General features: G+C 37.1%; 1 protein-coding gene across 1 annotated transcript in view; it reads right to left on the bottom strand.

The window, feature by feature from the left end:
- Positions 1-565: 565 nt before the first annotated feature.
- The window catches only part of LOC150080915 (programmed cell death protein 6-like), a 37,283-nt gene continuing 11,959 nt past the window's right edge, over positions 566-25,889 (bottom strand). Inside the window, exons 3-6 of the mRNA XM_090381069.1 lie at positions 22,448-22,492; positions 18,341-18,499; positions 6,474-6,583; positions 566-767 (exon numbers count right to left, since the gene is read on the bottom strand). Of these exons, the coding sequence (XP_090237195.1) occupies positions 666-767; positions 6,474-6,583; positions 18,341-18,499; positions 22,448-22,492 (416 nt within the window). The 3' untranslated portion in view covers positions 566-665. The remainder of the gene's footprint in view (positions 768-6,473; positions 6,584-18,340; positions 18,500-22,447; positions 22,493-25,889) is intronic.

Here is a 25,889-nt window from a genome sequence, read left to right as displayed (position 1 = left end):
TGTTAAACTGAGGTCCATTAAACAAGGTTTACCATATAACCAAAGCTAATTGAAATGAGACTTCATTTAGCTTTGGTTAATGAGATCACATTTAGCCTAGAATACTAAAAAGCATTAGAGTTTACCTCATATGGGTTCCATTTTTTTTTTTTTTTTTTTTTTTCACAAGTAATAATTAGCAGAGAAAAAAAAAAAAACATCTGATTTAATTAGTAATCACCATACAACAAAACGTTTTGCTTACCAAATAGAAACAAAATATAAAATAAACATTTATATAGCATATGTTACTGGTCTCAACTGAAGAGCCACAATTTATTTAATAAATGGGAAGCTCCTTAGATTTCATTCTTTAGACTAAAAGACAAAGTGTGCCTTTTAAACAGATATGCCAATCATAAACTACAGATATTCTATGAAGATAATTACAATATTGTTTCTCCATAATAAGATTTTATGGTACACCATTCAAACCACTATTTAAATGTAACAATATAATATATCTTTAAGATCTTAATGTAACAGGATTTGTTAAAAGTGAGTAAAGGATTCAATAGCAACTGCTGATTGTGACTGTTGGCAAATGAGCAATGTCATCAGCAAATGTATATTACCTACTTCAGAAGGCAATAGATGGAATGGAATAGCATCTAAGTGAAAAGTACTTATATCCTTAAACTAAACACAAGAGTTAAAAATTCTTCATAACATATTCGTATCCATCCATCCTGATCAGTATCATGATACTTAAAAGCAGCTGTCAAGGTCTGAAACAGAACACATGAAATTCATCAGAAATTGTCTTCAACAAAGGAGATAAACTTTAAAATTATTAACTATAATAATAATCAAGTCTTCAAAATAAAAATTTAATGTTAAAATAAAATATTTTGCATATTATCACATATCTCAAAAAATCTGCTACTACCAGCTCAAATAAATTGTTTGCACTATAATACACATTATAAAATAGTTTACACAGGGTGGGCAGATACTTTATAAAGAATCAGCTGGAGAAAAAATATAAGACAAAGATGATTTTGTATATTTCATATAATATCATGTTATAACATCGGTGATTCTGTCAGTGGATTTGTCTGGACTATTTGTTAGACAACACAAACAAATCCACAAGCAAATGAACATATCACCAATCTCACCATTGTTTCAATGAAGATACTGTTACAGATTTTGCCCTCTTCAGTAATGCTGAGTCAAAGTTTTGTTCACAATGATGGTCCTATTGTCTAGGCCTGGCTGCCAAAAAGAATTTTCAAAGAGCTTCACTAGAAAGAGAAGATTTGAACTCAGGTTTTGCTTTTCTTACCTGGCTGAATATTCTCTCACACCCATACTGCTGTGAAGAACTGTTAAAATGTCAAGCATGACTTGTGATAATTTTTTATACTTCAAACTTTCTTATGCACTAATCCATTCCCTGACCAAGGATCACTGCACATCAATTCTTTCTTTTTTAATTATAGTTGCTGGTAGGCTCACACACTGAAGTTACCAGAACTAGTTCTTTATTTTCAATGATACTGAGGACTGGAAACTTGTCTGCAAAAAATTTAAATTTGAAAATAATGCACTATCAAAGCAAGGAAATTTGTGCTACCTCAGCATTTATAAGAACATAATTTTACTACAAAATAAAATTATGATTTAAAATTAAGCCATTCAAACATGCAAACTCTTGACACAGTATCTTCCCATAAACTTGACATAACAACTCAACTTTCAGTTGGTTTTTTCTTTAGTTTTGTTAAAAATTTGAGATTGATTCATTGTTTGAATCTTTTATCTGTAATTTTTCCAGCAAACTGCAAACACTGATAAAGAGGTGATTATCCCTTTGTATAAGGCTATGGTCAGGTCACACCTTGAGTACTGCATACAGATCTGGAGTCCTCATTTTAGGAAGGACGTAGAGTTGCTAGAACTAGTACAGAGAAGGGCAACAAGACTGGTGAAGGGAACAAAGGGGTTCCCTTATGAAGAAAGGCTTAAATTCTGCAAATTGCAGCATCTGGAGACTAGGCACCTGCAAGGTGATCTGAATGAGGTGTATATGGCCTAGAATGGTTTGAGCAGGCTCAATGCTGATCGGATTCTTCCTCTTGCTCAGATTATGAACCTGAGTGTCTTTCCTCCAAAAATTCAAATGGAGGAAAGACAGTTGTAGAACAGATGTGCGGAAATTTGCCTTTAGTCAGCAGGTAGTTGATTGATGGAACAAACTTCCATCTGTTGTTGTAGAAGTTGTTAGCTTAAATAAATTCAAGGAAGAACTGGACAAAATTTTATAGCGAATGGATGTGTGAAATTTTTTTTTTTTTTTTTTTTGCCTGATGCTGCCTGATCACTGCACATCAATTCTTTCTTCTTTAATTATAGTTGCTGGTAGGCTCACACACTGAAGTTACCAGAATTAGTTCTTTATTTTCAATGATACTGAGGATGATATAGGCTTGCTTTCTTGCATCATATGCCTCTACTAATGCTAACACAAAGTAATGAAAACCTGTCTCACTGCAAGCAAATGAGCATGTTGGAATGTGATTTGGAAGACAACTAGGGAAAGTACAAGGTTATCTTCTGCCTTTGGTTCACAGGTGGTACTTAGTGTGTAGTGGCTGCATACACAGTCTCATCATTTAATAGCCACACCATGCATATTTCTCTTTTTAGAGAAGTGTTATTGATGTGAAAACACCTTTGGCAGCACCTACTATGTTGTCAGACTGAAGCAAAACCAATTGGTAACAAAAATTTTCAGACAGATATCACCCAAATGACATCACTTCCTAAATGGAGCTAACGATGCTAACCCAGTAACTAATGTTGATCTGGTAGAGTAAGTAGCGGGTGTGAGAATAAAACATTACATCGTTCATACTAAGAGACGGAAATAATGCAAATGACGTCACTTCCTAAATGACGCTAACTCAGTCACTAACATTGATTTGGTAGAGTAAGTAGTGGGTAGTAATATTATGCAAGGATAAAAGCTTGAAAGCCACCAAAGAAGCCTCCCATGTCGACAAAAGAATGAGTTCAAAACCATAGAGGATGAAAAAAAAAAAAAAAATGCAGAGTTTAATAAAATTTGCTTCTCAAGATTTTGATCAACATCAATCTCCTACATCGACTACCATCAACATCATGAAATTACATTCAAGAATTTCCTTAAGATTTTTATCCAGAAAAGCTGAGTTCAAATGAATTACCTGAGGATTTTCAATTGATTTCTGAACTGGCTAGACAGAGTATACTGCAACAACCAGTTTCAATTGCATCATCAAAAAGAAACAAAATCATATTTCAGCTCAACTGCTTGTTGCAGACCCTTCACAAGTTTCAATAGTAGTCAAGCATGAAATCATTTACAAGAACATGGAACATGAGTATGACTAACTCCTATAAAGAATTTGAATGACAACTTCTGAAAAATACATTTGGAGTTATGATATCTGTGATTGATTATGTACGAAAATTATGTAAAATTGTGCACTCCAGAAAGTTATCTGTTACTTCTCTTAAAATTTCCAACTGCATAAGTAATGACTCTGAAGGCCTTCAACCTCATCCAAGCCAAGGATGTTTTCACATAAAATTAAACGTCTTTCGTACATACAGAGTACACATGCTGTTTTTTTTTTATTAATAGTGCAACACAAGGCAACTCATTGTGATAGCCTTATAATCTGAGAAAGATTAATGCCTTATCATAAGACTTTGCATCTTTCTTTAACTGTGCTACAAAACAAGGGTGCAAGTCCTACAATAGCTACATTGTATTATTTATACAATGAGATTTCTTAGCTTATATTTGAAAAGTTACTATCAGAAAACATATTTCTGAACAATAAATCTAAATAAACTACACAGCTCAGAGGAAGAACGTGTGCTATGCATTCAGCACACAACACCATCTTCACGTTGAAATACATTTGTCTTCCTTTCCTACCTATGCTTATTTGTTTGCAAATGTATTGAATATGTCCTCTTAAATACTATATTTTATTTCTTTGGCATCTTACCATAGGACACTTAAAACGAATTTAGCTTTGCACCACATACAAACAAAATATATTTTAACATTAGTTACAGTACATATAACATTTCATTTGGCTCTTTCACATATTTTATGTGACACAGGCTAGTACATCTGATAGCAGATTCATTAACTAAAAATGATAAATAAAATTTCATGCAAAAACTTTACAGAATTTTGTAAAAAATTCTGAATTTAATGATTAAAGCATGGTCTTACGTGTTTTTAGTGTGTGTGTGTGTGTGTGTGTGTGTGTGTGTGTGTGTGTGTGTGTGTGTGTGTGTGTGTGTGTAAAAAAGTGAGCAGGAGAATGGGTCAAAAAACAGTCACCATCATAAATTTGAAAAGCTGCCAGCTAAAATGAATGAAGATGATATTTTCATAGCTATAAATGACATCAGAACAAAGAACTATAAATTCAAAATATGGAGGAAGAGGTTTAGACTAGATTGTAAGAAGTTTTCTTTTAGCCAGCAAGTTATTAATTACTGGAATAAGTTGCATCTAATGGTGATTGAAGCTTACAGCTTGAGAAAATTCATAGGTCAACTGGATAGGTATCTACATGAGGAGTCATATAAGTAGATTTTATTTAATTTTAATTTTTTTTTTTTTTTTGGCTGGTGCAGCAAAAGCCTGCGGTTTCGTAACACTAATAGCAATGCAAATATGAAAAAAATAAATATATATATTAATATAAAAGCAATAAAATCTCTAATACCTGAATTACATATAAAAACAACTGAAAAGTAAAACTGTCAGGACGAATATATATATATATAAAATCGGAATCCACTGTGTGTATATATATATATACACACGCAGTGGATTCCGGTTATTTGGGCCACCGGTTAATCGGGGCAGCCGTTTATTTGGGGCAAATCTTAAAAAACAGAACCCAATCGAGAAAATACCCAGGGTTTACTTCGCTTAATTGGGACAACATGCCATTTAATCGGGGCAGGAAACCGCAGCACTGGAGATTACCCTACGACTGTCTCCGACTGTACCACGTGGTTCGGTCAGATTTCTGGGGCTCACAACCATAAAACAATTAACAGTCACCTGTTTATTAGGCTTTTCTGTTAGTGCAATCTATTATAAGTAGATAGTAAACTCGATCTTATTGAATTTGTGATAATACCAACAGCTGGAATTCTGTGGGTTATTATGGTGAAATGTGTTTACACTTCCATGAATCTCCAATCATATAAAAAAATTAATTTTCATAAACTTCTCTTCATTCCTATTTTTAAAGCTTCGCAACTTGTTACTACATTCTCACTTGCGCATATCGTGTTACTTGCAATTTGTGTGTGCTGTGTTCTTCATTATCGATTGCTTAATTTTACTGTTTTAAATTTTAACCCCCACCCACAAATGTCAGTGAACAGAAATGTCAACTAGTTGGTATGTACATATTACAGTATGTATTAATTATTCCGATGATCATGTATATTCTTCCGATTTTCACGTATCATTTAATTTTTTAATAGGTAAGGTAATAAAAGGTAAATTTGTGCTTAATATAGCTTTACTTTTATAGCCTGTGGATAATATTCCTCCTATTTTTGCTAATTAGAATCGCTTGTTTAATAGAATTAAAATTCAATTCACAAACATGATCACAATGACTGGTGCTTACTACACATCGTATAGTGGACGATGTGTAGTACTTTACTATGGTGAGTCCATCATAATGAGATTTGATTGTACAGTGAACCAATTATAAAGCAGGAGTCCATTGTATTTTTAGCTATTATTTATTATTCTTATTATTAGCCATATGGTGCAAGGAAGCCTGAGGCTTATGCTGCACCAGACAAAAAAAAATAATAATAATTTCTGAATTACCCTGTGTGCGAGTGTGAGTGTGAGAGAGAGAGAGAGAGAGAGAGAGAGGGGGGAATCACCAAGGAAAAGAAGAATGGTGATATCCAGCTCAGGACCCTATTTACATGAAACTTCGGATAATTGAGGCAGCCACTTAATTGGGCCAAAATGCACTAGTCCTGACATGTCCCAAATAACCGGAATCGACTGTATATATATAACTAAAAAATGTAAGGTAAAAATAATGAAATATATGCCAGTAGAGTGGCCGACCAGTAAAGACAAAAAGATTTTGACAAATAAAACAGCAATAAATACAAAAATAATGAGGAATAGAGTACTGTTGGAGAAACAATCCTAATTAATTTAGAAAAAAAGGTTCCAATTAAAAGAAATTTAGTGGCACCCACTCAGTAAGGCACCGGGTTCCGAATTACGTGAAATATCACTATATGCTATTGTAATCTGCCAACATTATAAACAGTAAGTAAAAAAACTGAAAATAATACCGAATTGGACAGAAAAGATTGTGTGAATGAGTGTGTGCATGCACACAGACATGATTGATTTTTCTCAGTCTTACCTGGAGAACTACACAGCACTGGATAAAATCATCAAAATTAATAGAACCTTTTCCATCCCGATCGAACTTCCTAATAAGAAGACTGTAAAAGTTGTCCGAAAGTCTGTATCCTGTAATTACAAATATGTATATAATGAAATGATATAAATAGTTATGTTAACATTAACTAAATTCTGTCATGACTTTCCTGCTCCTCAACCACGTTTACTCATCCATTACCCCCAGAATACACTTCAAGAAATCTGATAATCAATTTAACAGAAAACTACAAATAATAGACAATTCTGAAAAATATGCAGCAAAGTAGTAAACCTGTTACAGGCAATGTCACTCACTGGCCTGCCTTCTACTTAATTAACTTTCAGAAAAATATTATTTTTTATATTTACTTATTTAAAAAAAAAAAAAATTTTTAATTATTTTCTAAAATAACTTTAAAAACAGCTTTCAATTCTCAAGCTATAATTTATTTATGCATGGGGGAACTATTTAGAAATATATATCCTTCAAATGTACTAGAAATCATCACTGAATGAAACTGTTTTGGGAATAAATTTCCCACATAAAATAATATAACAAGTTATGTCAGAGTTGCAACTAGGGATGGGCAAACAGAGTGGAAGCTCTGTTTGCCCATCAGTGCAGTTTGAGATGGGGTGCATGCACACACACACAGGTTCACATGAATTGGGATGGGGTGATTTTTGGGGACTTGCCCTAGATGTTGTTATTTGGTTTTTAGGAGCATTAGCAACTAAGGCCATATTCTAACGTGCATTGTGTTGGACCTTGATATGAAGAATTACAGTTTTTTACAGGATATATTAAAAACCAAATTATTAGTCTGGGATTTAAAGGAATGTAGAATAGAGTAACTGTTTAAAACTGCATGGAGTTATCTCATTAGTTTTGATACTAATTTAAATTCTGTATTTTTGAAAAGTTTGTTCGATTGAATATACCATTGCTCTATTGTATGGGAGGGAAATAAAATATTTTTTTATTAAATTGCTATTTTTTGTAGGTTTATGATTATGTGAACGATTTTTTTTGCTGGTTCTTTTATATGATTAATTATTGATAAAAGATAGCTACAGTTTTGGAATCTGTTTATTAATATTTGTATTTCTGTGTTCAAAGAAGATTCAGACGTGGAGTATTTATATGCATTAAGCAACTGGTTCAGGATTATCGATCTTTTATAAGTGAAGGGGTGGTAACTTTTGTAATGCAAAAATACCAGCATTAGTTGGTTTCCTGTAAATTTTAAACTGAATATCATCCATATCACGTGTGAGAGTAAAATTTTAAAAATTTAACGATTTTTTGTCAATATTTTCAGTTTCTAACGTGAAATACAAACTGGAATGTATGTTATTAGAAGAATATAAAATATCTTGGATGGTATTTGAATCTGTAATACAAAGTACATCATCAAGGTATCTTCCATATGTAATTTGTATAATAGAGAATGTTGATATTGAAGAATTTTACAAGAAATCATTGAGGTAAATCTCTTATTTATTTTTAATTATAAATGATATTATATTATTTATAATACATGTAGATACAGAAGCTTAAGGTTAATATAAAATATCTTGGATGGTACTTGAATCTGTAATAAAGTACAACATCAAGGTATCTGCCATATGTAATTTGTATAATAGTGTTGATATTGAAGAATTTTATAAGAAATCATTGAGGTAAATCTCTTATTTATTTTTAATTATAAATGATATTATATTATTTATAATACATGTAGATGCAGAAGCTTAAGGTAGATTATGACATGTATAAATATGTATGCCAGGCATAGCCTCTTTCTTTTTAATTTCTGTACATGGCTATCAGCAAACTGAGTTTTCTACTTAGTGCATCAATCTCATATTAGTACTGGTATTAATGTTAGTACAGTAAACCCCCGCTATTCGCGGTATCTGTATTCGCGGTTTCGCATATTCGCGATCGCCGATTTAATATAAAATGAAACCTAAAAAAATGTGAATTTTAAAGCGCCGTGAATATTTTCCGCCATAAAAAACATGGGCGTGGCTAAAATTATCTTTCCCGGTCAAAACAGCGCTCAGTGGGTGGGGGAAGAGGGGTGACAAAAACGCGAGCGTGAATGTTTCTCGCTAATCCTTGTTCAGTATGTGCTATGCGTTTGTCATGGAAGGTTTCGTCGTTTGCTTTTAATTTTTATGTTTATAAATTGAATAAATTTATCAATTTAAAAATGATATGCTTACAAAAATGATAAATCTACCGTTTTGCAGTGTAAAACAGACTTTTTCGAGTGTATTAACGGAAGAAAGTGACTTTATTGTGGACAAGTTCTTTCTAACCCCTACAAAAATATGACTACGAATAAAAAGAGAAATGTGAAAATATCAAAGAAGGTGATGACATTAGCGAATAAAATTGAGTTATTAGACAAAATTTCTAATGGTGAAATTGTCTCCTCAGTGGCAAAACATTAAAAAATCAATGAGTCAACGGTACGATCAATCAAGAAATCGGAAGAAAAAATCCGCCGTAGTGTCCGTGAAAACGCGCTAATTGCTTAAAAAAATTTGCTCTGTAACTCGTGATGTTAAATTATAAAAAATGGAGAAAGCTTTAAATCTGTGGATAGAAGACCAAACTCAAAATAAAATTCCGTTAAGTTCACTCATCATTCGCGAAAAGGCAAAACTCCTTTATCAACACTTTAGCGAAACTGGTGATAGCACTGGCGTGATGTTTTTTTTTTTTGCTAGCAAGCAAAGGCGCTGGTTTGAAAGATTTGTTTGAAATTTCTAATAAATATTACATTTAATATTAAATTGTTTCTTATTTTCATTTCGATGCCATATGCTTGCATTTCACTAAGTACTGTCTATGTACATAGTCATATTATGAAGGTACATATAATACATTCATAGACAAAATTTTAGACTAGTTTTTCTTATACATTTCATACTTTGGAACGGAACCCCTTTATTACTATGGGAGCCATAACTCAGTATTCGCGTTTTCGGTATTCGCGATATTTCTCAGGAACGTAACCCCCGCGAATAGCGGGGGTTTACTGTATTGGCAAATGAAGCAAGAAAGCAAGCTTATAAAAATCAGCAAAAAAAAAAAAACTTCTCACATCACTTTTTCCATCCCCTCAAATAGCTTGTCTAGTTCTTGAATTTATTCTAACTACCCACTTCCACAACAACAACAGATGGAAGTTTGTTCCAACAATTGTGGAGGCACTTCACCATGACTTTCCTTGGTATTTCACATAGTGAAGATCTGAGCAACTTTCAATCTACACTAAATAAAAAAACAATATACATCTCCATAGGCCTTTTAATCAGAGTAGTGCAACACCAAGCAACTCATGACAAAGTGCCTCCACAATATGAGATCAGTGCACTAAGCAAATGCAGTTTGCTCAGATAGCTATGTACAGAAGGAGGCTATGCTCAACATGTACAATGGCTATACTTTTCATAGCATGAGACTTTTGCTCTAGACTTCACTATGTCTACTTTTACTTACCACATCATCTTGCATCTCACATATTATGGTTATATCTTGCTACTGGGTTGTTAAAATCTTCATGATTCATGCCCACCAATGAGACTGCAATCAGAGTCAAAAATTGGGTCCGGGTAGTGGCATATGCCTTAAATAAAAAAGCAATATACTTCTCCGTTGGAGAAGTTCCTTTTATTTAGAGTAGTACAATACTAACGCAACTCATGACAAAGTGAGTTGAAATGGCACAATTTAAAATTATTACACTAAGTAGCAAACACACTTTGCTCATTGGTATATACAGAAAGAGGCTATGCTCAACAACAGCAACTTTGTATAGCTTTCATAGCTTGAGGCTTTTGCCCTAGACTTAACTATGTATAAATAAAATTGGGTTAAATTGTAGAGGGAATGGAGAATTAATGAAATTTTAAGGGTAATAGTTGCAGAAGAGATTGAAGTGAAAGAGGGGAAAATTAGGTAAATAGAGTGGAAGGTTTAAGCAATACTACTCCTTAGAAGGATGAGAAAATGTTTTATAAAACCCAGAATGAGGAAGTGAAAAAAAATATAATTAATATGAGAAGTAAATATAATATGAAAAGGAAGCATCTATTACTATTGTGTTATATACAGGGTGTTTCAGTTAAACGTTTCAGAACTTCTAAGAGGGGTAGGGTACATCCTGACAACTCAAAATCATATAGCAATGTGGGGTCGGAAATGCTTTCCTGAAGCGGTGTTGTACACAGAAGCACCATAAAGAAAAGAGACTGTAAGTGAGAAATCGTTTTAATAATACATGAAAAGAAGCAAAAGGTACATGGATTAAAGTAAGTGTTCGAAGTTTCTTCCACGGGCTACAATGCACGCCTCACATCTCCGACGCAATGGACATCCGAACATTCTGGAATACTCCAGGCGAATTTCGAATTTCTTGAACAAGAACGCCAAGTTAGTAGGATGGATGATTACACGAACGCAGAGTTAGCCGATATGCATTTGGCGTACGGGGCTGCAAATTGTAGTGGGCCAGCTGCACAGCGTTTGTACGCGGAACGATATCCGACGAGGCGTATTCCCAGTCATAATTTCTTTGCAAGACTGCACCAGAGGTTAGCCGAGAGAGGTTCATTTGAAAGAGGTGACAGGGACAGGGTAAGAACAGCACGGACTCCAGCCGTCGAACAGAATGTGCTGCAGCATGTACAGGGGAATCCAAGAACGAGTACACGAAGTCTAGCAAACGCAGTCGGGGTTTCCCATTGCAGCGTCTGGAGGATTCTCCGAGAACAAGACATGCACCCGTTTCACGTGCAGCGTGTCCAGACACAGCAACCGGAGGATTATGCACCTCGTATTGCTTTCACACAGTGGTACCTTGGAAAATGTGCTACAAATCCCCTTTTTCCTGCTGAAGTGTTGTTTTCCGATGAGGCATCCTTCACAAGGGAAGGAATTTTCAACACGCATAACGACCATATCTGGGCGGTCGAGAACCCGCATGCAATACGACGTCGTGCAGCACAGATTCGATTTTCGGTCAATGTATGGGCCGGTATTATGGGAGAACACCTCATCGGACCTTACCTGTTACCGTGTCGTCTAACCGGACCTTTCTGCAGCAAGTATTGCCACAACTTTTGAGAGATGAACAGATTTCTGCATCGACGCAACAGACAATGTGGTTCCAACACGATGGAGCCCCTGCCCATTATAGCGGAGATGTTTGTAACTACCTGGATGTCACATTTGGTCAACAGTGGATCGGACGTGGTGGTCCCGTGCGTTGGCCTGCTCGGTCACCCGACCTATCATGTCTTGATTTTTATTTCTGGGGTCATATGAAATCGCTAGTTTATGACACCCCTGTTGACAATGCTGAGGAGCTGGTCGCAAGAATCGCAGTAGCTGCCAAAGAAATTCGCCTGGAGTATTCCAGAATGTTCGGATGTCCATGCGTCGGAGATGTGAGGCATGCATTGTAGCCCGTGGAAGAAACTTCGAACACTTACTTTAATCCATGTACCTTTTGCTTCTTTTCATGTATTATTAAAACGATTTCTCACTTACGGTCTCTTTTCTTTATGGTGCTTCTGTGTACAACACCGCTTCAGGAAAGCATTTCCGACCCCACATTGCTATATGATTTCGAGTTGTCAGGATGTACCCTACCCCTCTTAGAAGTTCTGAAACGTTTAACTGAAACACCCTGTATATATTTTCCATTAACTTTATTCATTAAAATTGTATCTGTTTCAATGAGTGGTTTTCTGAGTTTTCTGACTAGTTAGATGTCCAACCTGAAATACTAGAATAGATTTTTGCAGATATGCAGATTTTAACAAAGAAAAAAAAAATCATTAAGTAGGATACTGACTTGAGGTGGTGGTTATGTATATGCCCCCACAAATTACTCTGTGACTGCATTACAGGTCAAGCCAAATGGCTAAATTGTTCACCAAACTAAAAGAAGTCAACTAGATGAATTTGAGTTATTGAAACAGATGACTGCCCAAGAAACAAATAAAACTGGGAACCCATCAGGGATTTGAGTGTACCCGCAATTTGGGACCTGAGACATAACAATCAAGTGCATACTGCTCTTATTTAAGAGAATTTAGCTTATTTGGAGGCTTTATTGTTGGGGAAGCAGGTAACATTTTTTGTAAATAAGGACAGGTGGACTAGAACACAGTTTGATTTTGTTTGGTTTTTATGGCGCATGGGTGACTAAGGCCATGATGTGCCGACTAGAACACAGTATGGCTGTTGGGAACAACAGCTGATGAAATTACAAAAAGATTACACTACTCTGCATTTTTAAAAAAAATTCATTGAAGTTTTCTCAAAAAGGGTGTTTCTGAATCATTTTCTAATGCCAATTTCAAAAATGACTTCCATTTGTTTCCATCACATCAGGTTTAAAATCATGAAAGAAAATTTGATTTTCCATAAATTTTTATTAACTTTGGCAGAATTTGTGCCACAAAATTATAGCAAAATGCTACCAGAACTTTTGTATTTAAATACATGTTTAAAACACTTTTAAAAAGGGTAGTATGATAAAAAGTCCACTAAACACTCACCACTCATTTTAAATTTTCATTTCTTTGATTTTCTTGCAGATCCTTCTGCTTTATAGTCCCTCTTCAGCATCCAGCAAACATTAACCATTAATTTGATATTCCAACTCCCCAGGTACCTCACCTCCATGTCTTTAATTTCATGGTGAAACCTCTCACCCTGTTCTTCACTAACACTTCCTAAATTTTCTGGGACGTAGTCAATATGGGAGTGTAAAAAATGTACTGTGACACTCATTTGAAGCCCAGCTTCTTGAATTTTGCTAATATATTTTCAACTATAATCTTGTAGTCTGGATCCTTGTTGTTCCCAAAAAGTTCTCATCAACAGACCTATTTGGTCTGTTTGGGTGATCAATGGGACTTTAGTACAAAGGTAGTTGAAGCAGGGACGTTCCTGAGATAAAGCTTTCATCAAACTCAGTTTGATGTGCAAAGGTGGGAGGAAGGCAATTTTGGGCTGAACTAGTGGTTTATGAACTACACCGATGAACCAAAACATTATGACCACCTACCTAATATGATGTTGGTCCTCCATGTGCAGCCAGAATAGCTCCGTACCCAGCGAGGCATGGAGGCTACAAAATTTCTAAATGTGTCTTGTGGTATCTGGTACCAACACGTAACCAGCAGATCCTTTAACTCCTGTAAGGTCTGTGGGTGAGATAACGCAGATCGGAATTACTATTCCAACACAAACCACAGAGGCTCGATGGGATTGATGTCTGGGAAATTTGGAGGCCAGGGCAATACCTGGAAGTCTTCCTCATGTTCCACGAACCAGTCTTGAACAATCCAGGTGGTGTGGCATGGCGTATTATCCTGCTGAAAGACGGCACCACCAGAAGTGAAGACCGTTGTCATGAAAGGGTGTACCTGGTCAGCAATGATGTTTAGGTAGGTGGTAGATGGGCTCCAGGGTTTCCCCTATTCGCTGAGGTGGTAGACATCAGAGTGCCCAGCACATGGATGACTGGACCCAGGATATCCCAGCAAAACATCGCCCAAAGCATGACACTGCTGCCACAGGCTCGTTTTCATCCCATGGTGCATCCAGACACCATCACTTCCCCAGGTAAATGACGCACACGTACCCGGCCTTCCACATGGTGCAACAGGAAACGTGATTCACCAGGACTAGACAACCTTCTACCAATCACTCAAGGTCCAGTTTCGATGCTTGCGTGCCCATTGTAGGCGCTGTCACCGGTGAACCGTGGTTAGCAGGGGCACTCGGAGCGGCCTGCGGCTACGCAGCCCCATTTTCAGCAGGGTTCGATGTACTGTGTGTTGTGACACATTACTCCCATCACCAGCATTCCAATTACCGGCTAGTTGCGCCACAGTCACCCTTCTGTTGCCACGTACCATCCAGGAGAGCCTTCGCTCACCTCGACCATCAATGTGTGCGGTCGTCCAACATCTCGCCAGCGGTCCGTGGGTTCCCCCTCCTTGGATCACTTTCGGTAGGTACTAACCATGACTGACCGTGAGGACCCCCACCAGCCATGCCGTTTCAGATATGCTCTGACCCAGTCATTTCCCTGACTATTATTATTTATCTGGCCATTACAACTTGGCTTTTATCAGACTCACTTAAGTCTGCTGCCTTTCCCATCTGAAGAACAAGACTAACACTGATTAACAGAGCTCAGTATCAGGTGTTTGTGTCCCGATCCGCACACGTGCTGTAGTACACCTGCAGTTGCTTTGATTTGCATAACGACTCGCTGGTCATAATGTTTTGGCTCATCGGTGTATGTTCTTTGACCCAGGCAACAAACTGTCCCTCTCTGGCAGATCTTGCCATCCCAGTGCTTACTCCTTGCCTGACTCACCCACTCAAACAAAAAACAAGGCATTTTTGTGTAGCCAGATTGCTGTCGAAGTAACATGGCTTTCACTTTAAAGTCAGCTCAGACTAAACAACCATGTTTTTCATACTTAATATTTGTCAATAACTTCAAGTTTTCATATGTCTCTTTCAAATGCACAGAGTAAGCTACTGGAATTGACCCATATTTATTTTCATTGTGGACCAACACACCTTTTTAGACTCCTCTTTGATGAGTCAATAAAAAGTCTCCACTGTGTAGGATTGTAACTAATTCCTAAATAATTCATTGTCATTCATATTACTGCAAAAAACCACAGAATTATCCTCAGTAAAGAAAAGGACTAGTTCTTGTTTTCTATGTCTAAACCATGAGAAAAACACCTCATTGTGCTAGAAGATTTTGACTTAAGGAAGCTTAAGTCTAGAAATAAGGAGTTCGGCAGTTTCCTTAAGTAAATTTAAATCTCATTGGGTTCATGCTGTGAAAACAGTTGAAGACTGGACTCAATGTCTCCAGGCATGTAGACTTCAGTTTCATCTTCAAAAGCTTCACTTTCAGGAATTGGCATCTTCAAAAGCTTCACTTTCATGGAATTGGCAGGTTATCTCCATGTGGGACTGGCAGATGGAATATTAGGATACACAATGTCCTTCTTACTCTTTGCATTGTATCCCTCTCCATTAACTAAGCAAAAGTAAGTCATCACAGTGATTTCTAGGTTTGCACCAAATCATGGGAATTGATTGCAAATGGCATAGCCTTCTCTAACATTTTTTCACAATCTCAATCTCACTGCTTCAACAGAGGTTCTGCAAACTTTATGTAGAACCCATTGTTTATCTTGGTCGCCAAGTTTCACTAAAAAATAAATTTTACTTGCTTTTCAGCACAAGTTTGACACAATAACTTCAAAAGTAAACTGAGCTTATACTGATAAACACTGCTGCATGGAGCTCTCCAGGTCAAAACACAAATGAAAAACAGTGGTGCCAACATATAAATTCCCACCATTTACTCCTAACTTAATACATTCAATACACCTCATGTATTAGCATTAGTAGAGGCATATAATGCAAGAAAGCAAGCTTATGCAGCATCAGCCAAAAAAAAACACCTTTCCCATTTCACCCTTCCGTTTGTTCCAAATACCCGTCCAGCTCAGCCTTAAATTTATTTAGGCTATCGACGTCCACAACAAGGGATAGAAGTCTGTTCCACCAACCAACTACCTGCTAGCTAAAGGCAAATTTCCGCACATCTAGCCTACATCTGTCTTTCCTCAATTTGAATTTATGCCCTCTCAGGTGATTATTCTGAGCAAGAGGAAGAATTCCATCAGCACTGAGCATGATTAGATTAGATTAGTCTTGATTAGACCGGTGTTCGAGCCCGTCACCACCAAATACGGAGGATGCGGAAAGGTCAGGGAATGACCACCGCATATCCCCAGAGAAATATGGCCTTAGTTGCTAATGCTCCTAAAAACCAAAAAACAACAACAGCAGCATGTCTCATGGACAAAAGAGCGATGGAAGCGATGGGACAGAAGATATCTGACAAATCAAAATTCAACCTCAGTGGCTCGGATGGGAAGCAATATGTCAGAAGACAAAAATCGGAGGCATACCATACACCGACTGCAAAGTTCCCCACCGGTCAGATGGTCTGGGGATGCATAACGAGCAAAGGAGTGGGACGAATTAAGTTTATTAACGGAACGGTGAATGCAGAAACCTACACTGCTATCTTGGAGGAGTGCTTGAAATCTGTTATTAGGGATCACCACACAGACGTCCAAAACTGCATTTTTCAACAGGACCGCGCCACACAACAAAATTCGTAAGTTTTATGCTATTTAGATTTAATGATGAGATTGCCTTCTTGTCTCACAAGGCTTAAAACATACGGCAATGTTTTCCCTCGTTTTTCTCCCTTAAGGCGCAGTTATACCTCAGAAATGCTGGCATTACAGTGTTGGACTGGCCCAGCAACAGTCCAGATTTGAACCCTATTAAAAACTGCTGGTACATAATGTCGTCTAAAATTGTTCAGAAGAAGCCAACAAGTAAGGTTCAGCTACAGGAAATTGGGCAACCGTATATCCAGAAGTTGATTAACCCTATGCCAGATTGTTGCAAGGCTGTAATTGCAGCTGGAGGAGGAACAACAAAATATTGAGGACTTATTTTGCTGATTTACAGTACATAATACTATTATATTAACTTGTCATTTCAGTTTGTACATTTAAATGCAATAAAATGTATGTTTGATTTTCATAATTGCCATTTGCATGATTTCTTGTATTTCCATTAATTACGCATTTTACTCTTTGGGAAGATATTTTGGCAATTAGGTATATCAGGTAGAGTCTTTTTATTGGATTTCATTCACAGAGATATAAAGGGTGATTCACTACCAGTGCGACAAACTTGCAGGAGGTGTAGGGGGACACAAAGACGAATCGGAACCACATAGCATTGCCGGGTCCGAAATGCCTTCGTCATACGATAGAGGACGTTGAACGGGAGGTCGCGTGAACAGCGATCTCGCTGGAAGTCAGCATTTGTGAACCGGTTCCCGAGGCAATAGGATGGACGAGTATTCAAACGTTGAACTGGCCGACATGCACCTTGCGTATGGATCTGCGGACTATAATGGGCGCGCCACTCTGCGCTTGTATCAGGAACGTTTCCCACACAGGCATGCTCCTCATCATACGATTTTCGCATGTGTGCACAGAAGATTACGTGAGACTGGTTGTTTCACGAGAGGTACCATGAATCGAGAGCGAACGACGAGGATGCCAGACAATGAGGAGAATTTCCTACATCTTGCAGAAGGCAATCCGAGTACGAGTACTTGAGCGATAGGCCAACGATTGGGTATTTCCCAATCCACTGTATGGAGGATATTGTCAACAAACCAAATGAGTTCATACCATCTGCAATGCGTCCAATCATTGGAGCCTGCGGATTATCCACTCCAGAGGACTTTTGCTATTTGGTTTCTTCAACAGAAACGGTTCGCAAATGCTGATTTCCAGCGGGATCGCTGTTCACGCGACCTCCCGTTCAACGTCCTCTACCGCATGACGAAGGCATTTCGGACCCTGCAATGCTATGTGATTCTGATTCGTCTTTGTGCCCCCTACACCTCCTGCAAGTTTGTCGCACTGCTAGTGAATCACCCTGTATATCCCATCTAACAAATGCATTTCGAACATTTCTGTAACTCACAATGCAGCGCAAAACACATTATTTGCAAAATTCACAAATGATGCAGTTTTTTTTGTCTGCCACTGTTTCATGTTAAAAAAAAACCCATGCATGTGCATGCATGGAGTTTTTTTAACATGCAGAATGGGTTACAACAACTGACAATTGTTTGGCCCATGTTTCTCAAAACAATTTATATTACAATTATGACATACCAAAATTTGTGAGTGCAGTTTTCAATTCGTTTTGGTCAATATTTCCTGAATTATCTGTATCAAAACCTCGGAAGCAGTTCAACCAGTCTGTAATGTATTTCCAAAGTGCAGCAAACTCTTCAAAATTGATAGTCCCACTGTTATCTCTATCAAACATTCCTAATAAAAAAAAAAAATTGTCAAATGATAGAGTAATTCCTAAACCATTGGTATAAACTGCTAATAGTTTGAAAAACTCTAAACAGTTTATTAATGTGACAACTGTTTTATATTTTATAAAACATTTCATACTTATTTATTTAAAAATTTATAAATAATTATTTTAAAATTTTATTAATGTGACAATTATAATAATTGATGTATTCAAATAACACAATTTTTTCAATTGGTAATATTAATATCTTTAAAATTTTTCATAATAAACTAAATTGAGCAAATATAGTTTGTTTTTTAATAAAAAGAAACTATAAAGTATTTAAGGTCAAAGGCCTCATGCTAAGAGGTAGAATGACTAATATGTAGGTTAGTGCAAATGCATCATTTTAACATAGCTATCTACCAAAGTAGTTAAATTAATTAATTAAATTGGCATAGTTTTGGTTATATCTCATATTGTGACTGCCTTCACAACGAGTTGCCAATGGTATTGTACTACCTCGAATAAATGACACTTCACCAGTGGAGAAGACTATTGTTATTTATGCTCAGCGGATACCACCACCACCACCACCACCACCACCACCACCCAGATGGCACCATTTCAAAGCTTGTTGGCTTCTCTTCGGTGAGTGGGCAGGTACCCTGGTGTTGCAATAGTGACAACCCAGTTATGAAGTATAACTTCACAATATGAGAGATGCCTGATGGTGCGTAGTGATATAGACTATAAAGTATTTAAGGGCAAAGGGCCTCATGCTACGAAGTAGAATGACTAAAATGTAGGCTAGTGCAAATGCATCATTTTAACATAGCTCTCTCATATTGTGAAGTTATACTTCATAACTGGGTTGTCACTATTTCAACACCAGGGTACCTGCCAACCCACTAAAGAGAAGCCAACAAGCTTTGAAACGGTGCCGTCTGGGTGGTGGTATCCACTGAGAATAAATAACAATAGTCTTCTCTACTGGTGAAGTGTTATTTATTCGAGTGTTATTTAGTACAATACCATGGCAACTCGTTGTGAAGGCAGTCACAATATGAGATATAACCAAAACGATGCCAATTTAATTAATTAATTTAATTACTTTGGTAGATAGCTATGTTAAAATGATGCATTTGCACTAACCTACATAAAAAGAAACTAATACTCTGTTCACAACAAGAATTTAACCTAAGCAACATACACCAACTAACAGAAAATTTTGATTTAAGCATTTTTTTTTTTTAATGAAAACTCAAACACGAAAGATGTTAGAACTGTAGTACTTAGCACCATGCATGGGTTGCATGTTGAGAAGATAAAAGATATCTGTTAACATTAGACTATTTCTGTAGATTGTAATTTTCAGGAAATGTGTGTGAAGGGATGTTCCAGAAAACTAAAGGTAAACAGATAAATGAGGAAGAAGAAAAGTTGGTTCTGTGAGCTTGAAGCTGAGCAGCAAATAGATGTTGACCAATTGAAGCACATGTGGACTGATTTGGAAGGGGGGGGATTAAAGAAGCCAATTAAAAAAAAAGTGGCCGTGGAAGTATCCATAGAAAAGCCTTGCAGCAGAAACAGAACATCTAAGAGACAGAGTGAAGAAACTTTGTAAGAGATTGGTCATTAATTCACCTAACTGTCCTCTTTTGAATGGAGTCCAGAAGCCTGTGAGAGGTTATGGTGGGGAGTAATGCTCCAGATGTGGAAACAATATTTCATGGTAGGATGGATTTGACATTTGTAGAGAGTGAACAGCTGTTTAGAACATAAGTAAAACCTTGAGCAAAAGAGAAACTCCATTTTTCAGATGCAGAGGAAGCAATATTAATTATGTGCTTATGCCAAGAGAGATTAGAAGTCAGGGTAATCCTTAATAGAGATATGTGATCTTGTCTAGAAATCTGAGTACCATTGAAGATAAGCATAGAAGAACCCTTTTTTGCAAGATAAAAGAGAGGAATGAGTTTTACAATGATTTAAATTAGCTAAGTTTTCTTTCTCCAATTGGAGAATTACCTGGAGATCCACATTTAAGGAATTGATAGTGGATATTCGAGAAGATAAAGCTGTTTGTAGAGGGCAAGGTTATTCAAACTGGAAGGTGGAATGCAACGTGCTATCATTAGCAAAACTATAAACAGAATTTCCAGTCAGTGGAAAAAAAAGTCATTAACATACAATTCATAAGATGGAGGCCTGTTTAGAAGACCTTTATGTCAAGCACAATCAAAAGCCTTAGAAATGTCAAGAGCAATTGCTTGTGTTTCATCAAACTTTTCCATTGAATTTGTCCACAGATGGATAACATAAGCCATTATATCACCAGTGGAGCAACAGTGACAGAATCCATATTACCCGTCACTGAGCAGATGTTAGGTTTCAAGATAGTTTTCAAGGAGTTGGTGGTTAATGGATTACTTTATTATTTTAGAAAGAGTATAAGTGCAATGGAGCAGTAACTGAATGGGAGGGATTTGTCACCCTTTTAAGGAACTGGCTGGATATGAGCAAATTTCCAAGCAGAAGGAAAGCCACCGGCGAAATAAGAAAGTGTAAAAAGTTGCCACACAAAAGGAGTAAGCTCAGGAACAGGTTTTAAGAACAAGTGGGGCAATACCATTGGGACTTGGAGCTTTCTTATAGTAGTTGATGCAAGACTAATCAAAGATACTTATAAGATGCATCAAATAAGGATAATGTAGAACATAAGAAAAGTAAAATCGACCTTTGATACACCACCTTCCATAAAGTATCCAGATACCCATGATCATAGTCCACTGGACCTTCCTGGATAAACAAATGACTTAGACTAGTATATATGAGCCACACAAGTTAGCTGTTCATAGAGCATGGTACATGGAGCCAAGCTGAGTAATTTCAAGAATAGTGTTATTGTTGAATGTCACACTGTCGGCTTTCAGTCCATGCAACTGCTGAATAGCCTACACTGTACAAAGTCAACCACTGGTTGATGATATTATCATAAAATGGAAGTGTGCTGGTACCAGCAATGTACAGGAAGACCATGAAAGCTTACTCCACCTGTTCAGAGGATACTTGTAAGGGTAGTAGACAATCTCATCAGACGACCCTGCAAAACATCAACAAGGATGTTCAAGGTATCAATGGGTGGAAGGGGGGGGAAGGTCGAGGTCTGTATGAATACCCTATGTATGGAGCTCCACAGTCTTAGTTTTCATGGAAGAGGTAATTCATAAGCCTAATTGTAATAGTGGGCTCACCATGTATGGTGAAATGAATGCCACAACTGGTTGAGCATTGGAAATCAGTTCTATGGAGTTACAAATCTCACAATATCCTATTCTGATTAGATAGGCGAGTAGTAGGTGTGGAGGATGTCTGCTACTGGAAACATACTACTCTTACAAGTTCAGAGGAAGTGGGGTTATGACATGGGCTAGGACCTTTGATGGTTGGGCATAGAACCATGAATGCCAATTCTATGCTCCCTACTATGTGGAAGTTCCAGATCTATAGTCTTGTTTTAACAGGATAAAGCCCTGTGCTATACCACTAGTGCTGTATGATAATGGTTTACTAATGCAAAAGGTACAAAAGTTGGAATGGATGGCACACAACTAATTTGAACCCTATGGGATGAATTGGAACATTAAGTGAGGGCTAGACCAATGTGTTCCACATTGGTAGCTCAACTCATCACTATTCTGTAAGGAGGAATGGAGGACTATTCCTCCTTGCAATTCATAGCCCATGCTGCAGTCTATCATACAGTGGCGAAAAGCCAACCTAGGAGATGGAGGGTGTTATAGCAGCAAAAGGGGGGGGGTCAAACATGCTATTAAAGTGAGTGGTAATGATATCAATATGAAATCGACGTGATTCAAGTGATTTGTCTCTGGACACTTTTTTGAGGATAGCATATATCAACAATCCCTTTACTGGATGGGTAATGATGATAATAAATAATAATAACTCACCAATCATCATCCTCACAGTCTCAGGATTGAATGGCTTCCATGTTCCTGAAAAGAGAAAATTAGAAATAAAATAAAATATTTAGTTTGATATATTTAGTAGGTATAATTATTACACCTTAGAAATTCTGTTAAAAGTTAAAAATTGGAATTTCTCTTTCAATTAGAAAAAGGCATAACCAATATTTCCTAAATACAAGTCTGACAATTTTGGACTTCGGGGAAGGAAAGCAATAATGGTGTCTAATGTAATATCTTTAGGTGTAGAATTTCAATCTTTCAGTGGAAATTTCAGAAATTTAAATTTTCCAGTTGAAAATACATCAAAGATATATTAATGAGGTTTATCAAGGAGTCAAAGAACATTATCAATCTAATGAATTTGCAGATGATGCAGTCATTATTGATATAGAATCTATATTATAGATAAAATAAAAAAATGAGAAGAGGGGATTAGTTTAAAAATATTTTTACCAGTACGTTTTCTTGTGCAGCTTTATTTTCATGTCCATTTCAGGAATCAGATACAATTCGTTTATAAATAAAAAATAAAGGGAAGTTGTAGAAAAATATTATATGTTCTCACATATAATATTTTACTACATTTCTATCAAATGTTTATTTAGAATTTCATACTGAAGTTCCTGTTCTCCCATTCATTTACCAAACAATGTTATTAGCCAAATTTTTCAAAAGATAGCTAGGGAACATACATTTTAAAATTTCTTGGACAAAACCTGGGCCAATTTCCCCTTAACTGGCCCAGATTCCCAAATCTCCTTCACAGGTATGGACCTAGGTAGCTGACCTCCCCTTCCCCAAAAGCTCCTGATTAGGACTATTATTTCCATGTGGTTTAGAAATATGTAAGATTATTAGAGAGCCACATGTCTTTTAAAGGGTTAAGATTTTTATTTAAAAGGTTTTTAAATTATTTATGTCCAAGTTATTTTTAAAGTTTTATCTGGTAAACAACTTAAACCTTTAAAAGACATGTGGCCCTCGTCGTCTGCATAACTGATAAATTCTGTTTGCTGGAACAGGAATGGGTGGATGGCAGCCGTAAAGAGGAGCCCTGAGAGAACTCCGCCCTGGAGTACACCTATACAAACTTTCCTTGTGAATGATTTTTTATTCACAGTCAAGTGAAGGACCCTGGTCGTAAGTAGCGACTTCAAGAATTCCAGTATATTGCCTTTTATCTGGTATCCATCCTCACAAAGTTGCAGGAGGGGCTGGATGTCTATGCTGTCGAATGCAGATATCCAGATAAACAATTGCCATCTCAGCCCTATCTTGTAGAGCCCTCAGAATGGTGTTGGCGGTTTGCAGTAGGTTGGTAATGGTGGACCTGCGTTTCAAGGCATAGTGAATGTATGGTGATTCACATGGCAGAACCTGATTGGTTAGGATGGGAAGAAGGCACTTCTCCATGACTCTGAGGAGACATGAGGCTTTCATTATTGGCCTGAATTGTGAAATTGATGTCGCTCCTTGTGTTTTGGGGATTGGTCGGACAATATATTGATTCCAGGCTGTTGGGAAACTTTGCGTTGCGAGGATTCCATTGAAGATACCTAGGAGTGCATCAATGATGAAAACACTAACGCTCTTAAGAATGAATTGTGGGACCCCATCATATCCAGTGCAAGACGTTGGTCGGATATCATTGATGGCCTGGATAAGCTCTCTTTTTGTGATGATGATGGAAGCGAGGACATCTTGCTTACAACTGTTGTGAATGCTCTTAAGGTCTGACGCTGACTTTGGCTTAAATCTTGTGATGTAGTCTAGCCATTCAATTGGATTAAGTTGTTGAGGGAATTCATCATGCTGTGCCTTAAACGGTGCCTTCCCGATCTTGATTGTTTTGTCGATGTAGGCTTTAATAGCTTCAGATTTGCTTCTATTGAACTGGGCACGGGCTCTTGAGTTTGCAATTCTGTCTAGTGGGTCTGATTTTGCTTTCCATTTTGCATGTAGTCTTTGTTTATTCTGAAATTTAAGGCTGAGATCTTGGGTCCACCATGCTTTGCTTCAACAGGAGATTGAAACAGACACCGTCACCGCTGACATGAAGGCTGTTTCCAGTTGGTTGTCAATGGTGACGGTGTCTGTTGCAAATATTAGGTCTAACAGGTTAGCGCCTCTGGTAGGGGAAAAATACTGGAGGGTCAGACCTACTGAAGCCAGATTAGAAGATAACAATTTGCAAAGACTGTGTTCGCCTGAGCTAATATTAAAGTCTTCACACACTAGTAATGTTGCTTTAGGGTGGCATTGATTAATGATCCAGTTGGAGATCTCTTGTAAAGTGTTCTTTACTGTGGGAGGGGTGATGTAGACTGTGCACATGTCAAGTCTGTGGCCTTGAATACTGAGTGAGGCTCTTGCAGCTTCAAACAGTTCTGTTTTTAGAGTGGCTGAGCTAGCCAGTGAGAATTTTTTTGTGTTGAAGAGAATGCCTACACCACCACCACCAGTCGTCCGTTCCCTGGAGGCAAAAATGCCCGAGAAGCAAGCGGGTTGAAAGAATGTGAGGTCTTCTTCATTGGGGGGACAGCCATGTCTCTGTGATACAAATGATGTTATACAACCTTGACAAGAGAAGAATTTCGATTGTCTGAAGTTTATTTCTCAGACTTCTAGTATTTTGATAGAAAATTGTGCACATTAAAGAAGTTTGGATGTATGCCCTTGTTGGAGCTCTGATGGCCTTCATCAATCATCTATGGTTCGTTCTGGAGGTAGTTCTCACCTCAATCTTCATATGTCTTCCCTCAGGCGTTTGTGGTGGGTGATCATGTTGCTGGCAAGCTTCTGTGAGAGTGTTTGAACCTTTAAGAAGGTCCTGTTCAGTATATCCGGAATGTTCCTCCCCAAACTTAGACTTAATGGCGGGTCTGAGTCAGGTTTTCCTTTCTTACTTCTCATCTTACTACTACTTACTTCATACGTAAGAGATACGTTCCAGGACTTCTTACTTCGTCGAGTTTTACGTAACTCGGGAATGCCTAATAACCTATTGCTACTATTTTATTATCGGCAAATCTGAATTCAGCGTGATACTTGTTAATGTTTGACCATTTTCATACATTATTATTAGTTTAATTTTCTGATCCAAATCGATCGCTTTCCTTTTCTTGGTAGATTTACTAGTACCACTGTCACTTATCCTCTTAGTCGGCACCATGATAACGGTCAAAATGAAATTTTCTGTAAAGAACTTCAGAGGGTTTAGGCGAAAACTCACTATTATCACTCTGCACGAGCTCACATTTTACTAAAGCACATTTCTGGAGGTCACTACCATAGAAAAATAAAAACAATTTGCACTTTATGTGTTATTGGGCTTTTTTGTTAGTGCATCTAATTATAAACGGGTAGTAAACTCGATCTTATTGCATTTGCAAAAATACCGATAGCTGGAATTCTCTGGGTTTTT

Source organism: Mastigoproctus giganteus, chromosome 9, assembly GCF_048544385.1.
Source record: "Mastigoproctus giganteus isolate SK-2022 chromosome 9, ASM4854438v1, whole genome shotgun sequence".
NCBI lineage: Eukaryota > Metazoa > Arthropoda > Arachnida > Uropygi > Thelyphonidae > Mastigoproctus > Mastigoproctus giganteus.
The sequence above is the reverse complement of the archived record's forward strand: the minus strand, read 5'-3'. Positions and strand labels throughout refer to the sequence as shown.